At 39.8% G+C, this 6000-nt stretch overlaps 1 protein-coding gene across 3 annotated transcripts in view; it reads left to right on the top strand.

Annotated features, from left to right (window-relative positions):
* The window catches only part of LOC134315999 (kinesin-like protein KIF21A), a 99457-nt gene that overhangs the window by 82607 nt on the left and 10850 nt on the right, over positions 1-6000 (top strand). For all 3 annotated transcript variants that reach the window (XM_062996471.1, XM_062996470.1, XM_062996472.1), the window contains 6 exons: positions 447-504; positions 785-839; positions 4294-4478; positions 4708-4833; positions 5522-5554; positions 5809-5945. In XM_062996471.1, coding sequence (XP_062852541.1) covers positions 447-504; positions 785-839; positions 4294-4478; positions 4708-4833; positions 5522-5554; positions 5809-5945 — 594 coding nt within the window. The remainder of the gene's footprint in view (positions 1-446; positions 505-784; positions 840-4293; positions 4479-4707; positions 4834-5521; positions 5555-5808; positions 5946-6000) is intronic.

The following is a 6000-nucleotide window of genomic DNA, read 5'->3' as shown; positions in this document are numbered from 1 at the left end:
CATCAGGAAGGGCACCCGGCATGAAAACTGTGCGTAGTTTTGTATGTGGACCAGATTCTGACTTCTGATCCGCATATTTCATTAGGTACAGTTTTTACACCTTTTAACTATGAGTTTGAATTTTAATTACTTTAACTGATGGCAGGTGTCACTGGATCAGTTTACCAGGAGCTTGAATGTGATTTGTTCACTCTAATCCCCAGTTATAGAGGTTTTTCCTAATGATTTCAGTTTGTTATTTAATTGAATTGTACAGGTTTTAGGTCACATTAAAGGTGGAAATAAATCTGAAATGTTTCATCTTGGTCTGATTTATTACATCACAAAAACCTGACATTTTTGCAGGGGCGTGTGGACATATTAGATCCACTGTATATGTAGTATTAACTCCAGGTATTAACGGATAACTAATTGTATCATGGCCTGTATGGTATGTGCTCACTCAGAGAATGGTGAGGAGACCAGCAGTGATGAGTCTGACCGGAGTCCAGCCAATGAGAGCAGGTAAAACCCAATAAAAACATTACATTACAATAAATGACTTTTTTCATCTCACTTGATAAATGTACAAATGATAAATGTTCTGTGGGTTCACTTGATAAATGTACAAATGATAAATGTTCTGTGGGTTTGTGTCAATCACACTACATTTAAACCGTCATTGCTTTCATCCATTTAATTACTATAGTTTTGGTCAAATCAGTTCTAATGACCCAGTAAATCAGTTTTAATGATACAGATTTACGTTACTAATGTCTCTGTTGTGTTTTTTTATCATTTCCAGCTCTCTGGCCTCAGACCTGATGAAGCTGTGTGCAGAGGCTAAACCCAGGAGTAAGGTATGAATCAGAGTCAGGGCTTGGAATTGACTTTTTAGCTCAGCGTGTAACGAGGCAGGTTACGCTTCCTTACTGTAGCATAACATAAAGCCCTACACCTGCAAAAATAGAAAATTAACCCATCAGGATGCTTGACCCAGGTAGACCAATACTCTGGGTTGAAGGCCACGAGAAGTGAATACGCGTAAATAAATGCAGTGTCCAAAAAAAATGGAAAAAGAGGGACAAATGAAAGACTCAGAAAGCTCAGCAGCCTACGACAAAGAACGTGTGTAGAAGAGGAACAGAGTAAATATGAAAACTGATTGTTAAAGTAAGACAGGCTGCTCCGGCTGTCTGCGACAACTCAGTTCTTGGAAAAAGAGGAAAGATAAAGAATGTTAGAACAAGCTGGGAATGGCGAAACACAAGTGTGGTTTTGTTACATACGGGGCCCACTGCAGAAAAAGGTCGCCTCTGTTTGTTTCCTCAAAAGTTAGTCCTAGCCAATAAAATTTACATCTTAAAATTCATTAATCACTTCTCCTTTTTTAGGTGTGGTCGGTTTTGTTTACTGGTAAATTTGGAGCCTGATATTTTCCTTTTTCTTTGAGCTGCTTCTGCTGCCTCTGTGTATACAGTCATGGCCAAAAGTGTTGGCACCCTTGAATTTTTTCCAGAAAATGAAGTATTCCTCCTAGAAAATTATTGCAATTACACATGTTTTGTTATACACATGTTTATTTCCTTTGTGTGTGTTGGAACAACACAAAAAAGCAGAGAACAAAAGGCAAATTTGACATAATTTCACACAAAACTCCAAAAATGGGCCGGACAAAATTATTGGCACCCTTTCAAAATTGTGGGTAAATAACTTTGTTTCAAGCATGTGATGCTCGTTTAAACTCACCTGTGGCAAGTAACAGGTGTGGGCAATATAAAAATCACACCTAAAACCAAATAAAAAGGAGAGAAGTTGACTCAGTCTTTGCATTGTGTGTCTGTGTGTGCCACACTAAGAATGGAGAACAGAAAGAGGAGAAGAGAACTGTCTGAGGACTTGAGAACCAAAATTGTGGAAAAATATCAACAATCTCAAGGTTACAAGTCCATCTCCAGAGATCTTGATGTTTCTTTGTCCACGGTGCGCAACATAATCAAGAAGTTTACAACCCATGGCACTGTAGCTAATCTCCCTGGACGTGGACGGAAGAGAAAAATTGATGAAAGGTTGCAACGCAGGATAGTCCGGATGGTGGATAAGCAGCCCCAATCAAGTTCCAAAGAAATTCAAGCTGTCCTGCAGGCTCAGGGTGCATCAGTGTCAGCGCGAACTATCCGTCGACATTTGAATGAAATGAAACGCTATGGCAGGAGACCCAGGAGGACCCCACTGCTGACACAGAGACATAAAAAAGCTAGACTGCAGTTTGCCAAAATGTACGTGAGTAAGCCAAAATCCTTCTTGGAAAACGTCTTGTGGACAGATGAGACCAAGATAGAGCTTTTTGGTAAAGCACATCATTCTACTGTTTACCGAAAACGGAATGAGGCCTACAAAGAAAAGAACACAGTACCTACAGTCAAATATGGTGGAGGTTCAAAGATGTTTTGGGGTTGTTTTGCTGCCTCTGGCCCTGGGTGCCTTGACTGTGTGCAAGGCATCATGAAATCTGAAGATTACCAAAGGATTTTGGGTCGCAATGTAGGGCACAGTGTCAGAAAGCTGGGTTTGTGTCCTAGGTCATGGGTCTTCCAGCAGGACAATGACCCCAAACATACTTCAAAAAGCACCCAGAAATGGATGGAAACAAAGCGCTGGAGAGTTCTGAAGTGGCCAGCAATGAGTCTGGATCTAAATCCCATTGAACACCTGTGGAGAGATCTTAAAATTGCTGTTGGGAGAAGGCACCCTTCAAATATGAGAGACCTGGAGCAGTTTGCAAAAGAAGAGTGGTCCAGAATTCCAGTTGAGAGGTGTAAGAAGCTTGTTGATGGTTATAGGAAGCGATTGATTTCAGTTATTTTTTCCAAAGCGTGTGCAACCAAATATTAAGTTGAGGGTGCCAATAATTTTGTCCGGCCCATTTTTGGAGTTTTGGAGTTGAAATTATGTCAAATTTGCCTTTTCTTCTCTGCTTTTTTGTGTTGTTCCAATACACACAAAGGAAATAAACATGTGTATAACAAAACGTGTAATTGCAATAATTTTCTGGGAGAAATACTTCATTTTCTGGAAAAATTTCAGGGGTGCCAACACTTTCGGCCATGACTGTATATACAGTATGTATTTTGAATGGGCTTGGGATTGACACTGAGAACATACTGAGTGTGTTCGAAAACCTAGTGATCTCTCTACATAGACGCATTTTACGTCATCCTGTGCGCTCCAGAGAAGGAGGCTGTTCGAAATCCTAGATGCCTTAACATGCTCACTACTGAGGTATCTTAAAATCAATGCTATTCTGAGTCAAGAATGAGGGAGCATCCGATGCTGCCTTTGCGGTGGAGGCAATCCCAGCATTCAGTGCGGCACAACTTTTCTTACAGAAAAATAAAAAACATGGCGGACGGTGCGGAGAAACAACTGGAGTTATTTTCAAGCGTAAATAATTTATTATTGACTTTAAATTTGTATAAAGGTGTACAAGTGTATTTATTAGCAAATTCGGGCTTGTCAGCGAATTTAACCGTTTTCGGTACACGGAGGGAGATGTTAGTTGACATGCTAGCACGTTGTGCCACCCCATCCCATTGGTTTGAATGGCATGAGGCTAACTGTGTTAGCTTAGTTAGTGAAAACCAATGTTATCGCTGTCTGAGTAGCGCGTTCGAATAACCTGCCTTATGAGTCGATGACTTATTAGAATCTTCTCTACTTAGGCAGCTGCCTATGTAGACAGTGTGACAGCAAGGCAGCTCACTGACATGTGCACCTCCCAATGTTTAAGCTATTTTGAAGCCCTCCGGCCCTCCCACTGGAAACTAGCCAATCCTGTCCATGCAAATTCCCCACCGGCCAATAGCAATTACAGCTGTTTAATTACTCAATAATTATATAATTTTTACTCTTGTAATTAATATAGTTTCCTAACAAATAAAAGTAATTTGTTGCACAACATAAAACCTTTCATATCTTTATTCACCCAGTGTGGAGATTGATTTGGGTGATTACAGAAGAGACTCTGTGCTCTCTTACGCTAGCCCAGACACCCAAGCGTCTGCATAGACATGTTTGGCTAGGTGTGAGGATGGGGAGTGGCTGAAGCTCTGTGTCTGATTGGCGCTCTGTCCAGGGTTTTCCCGCCTCGCGTCCGGCATTTCCCGGTGAAACTAGACCCGCAGTAACCCTGCCCAGGATAATGATAAAAGTGAATATAATGAAGAATAAATAAACAGAAAAGAACTGCATTTTTAGATGTGATCATTCTACAAATTTCAGGTGTACAGTTTTGTTTATTTTTTTCCTCTACAGGCTCGCAGAAGAACCACAACACAGATGGAGCTTCTGTATGCCAACAGTGCTGACCCTGATGCTCCTGTGGATGATTTCTCTGCTCCTCTCCTGCTTCATTCTGAGAGCTCAGAGAGCACTGGAGATGTCATGGCGCACAGAGACTTGGCATTGCCCACAACGTTATCATCCAAAACCAGTGCTGTGTATGTAGTGTTGACTTAGCACGTTTGACTGTCTGGTTTATTCCAATCAGTTCTGACATTGACATTAATACACACTGAATTTGCCGAAGCATTTCTTATTTCTAATTGCATATTGTAATATTTAATTGTATTTGTATGGAGATTTTATCATATTCGTATTTGTATGGAGATTTTATCATATATGTATTTGTGTGGAGATTTGTTTAAGTGGCTTATTTGTACCATACAGGTCTGGTATCAAGTCTCCAACATCAGTAGAGAAGAGAGCAGTAGAGCATTCACCACTAACTCGAAGGAGAAATCAGGAAAAAAGTCTGACACCCACAGACAAACCCAAGAGTCAGGACGCCAAACAGTATGTGCTTACCTACAACATTTTTCATTTTTCATTTAGTAAATATAAACAAATGTATAATTATTTCTGCAACACGCTCAAAATTAGTGTGGGAGAGAGGCGTGTTTAGCAATGTGTACCAACACCTTTCCTAATTATGAGACTTTTCAATGATTTGGGAACTGAGGACACTAATGTTGAATTTTACTTCATTCTTGCTTGATATGAGACTTTAGCTGCAGACAGTGGTTGCTGTCATTCCCAGAAAAAGATGCCACATTCTATTATACGCCTCTGCATAAATTGTACCTTTACACATATTAAAGTCACCCATTTTGGCTTTTACATATTTTACTGATAACAGTCTGGATAGTCCTTCTCATCTTTGGTACTGATAACTCACACGCTTGTCTTGTGGTCCATCTGATATAAGCACAGGCCCAGAGAACTCACCAGCATATGTACATAAAATCTATATATGGCTTTTTGTTTAGGTGGCAATTCCTGCACTACAGTTAACTAGTAGTTTTACTTCTAGTGGCAACAACTGCTGCAAATTGTTTTTGAATGATCAATAACACCAGAGTTTTTTGAAAGTGCGTCACTGCAAAAACTATGTGAGCGTGTAGTTCAACAGTTTAAGAATACTACAGTTTAAAGATTGTGATGATTGTTGTGATTGAAGCTTGCTTTTTTTTTGCTTTTCCAGATCTTATGACACAGTTACGGTAGATACTGAAAGGTAGTTGCTCCCACACCCACCCCAGAACACCTTCTTTAATCCTTAAATCCTTCTTTTGTCTCAGCATTACTGTTTCCTTTTATAAGCTGCATGTTGCTTTTAATCATTAATGTTGTGGCTATTTTTAATCTATTTCATACTGTTGAATTATTCCTTTATATGATTATTTATTCATTTATTATTTAAGTGAATCATGAATCATTCTTGTTTTATATACTTGATTATATAGTATATTCTGTGTGTCTTCTGATTAGGGGAGTCATTAATCCTGTGGCGTTAGCTAAAGGCAGTCGTGCCATGAAGCTGCAGCGTGTGTACGCAGCAGAAGGACACACTAAAGCAGTGATGTGTGTGGACTCCACTGATGATCTACTCTTCACTGGTTCAAAAGGTGACACCTTACAACTCGGATACCTTTGTTATTGAGCCAGAGGACAAATATACAG

This window comes from Trichomycterus rosablanca, chromosome 1 (assembly GCF_030014385.1).
Source record: "Trichomycterus rosablanca isolate fTriRos1 chromosome 1, fTriRos1.hap1, whole genome shotgun sequence".
In the NCBI taxonomy this organism is placed as follows: Eukaryota; Metazoa; Chordata; class Actinopteri; order Siluriformes; family Trichomycteridae; genus Trichomycterus; species Trichomycterus rosablanca.
Note: the sequence above shows the minus strand (reverse complement) of the source record. Positions and strands in the feature narration are given on the sequence as shown.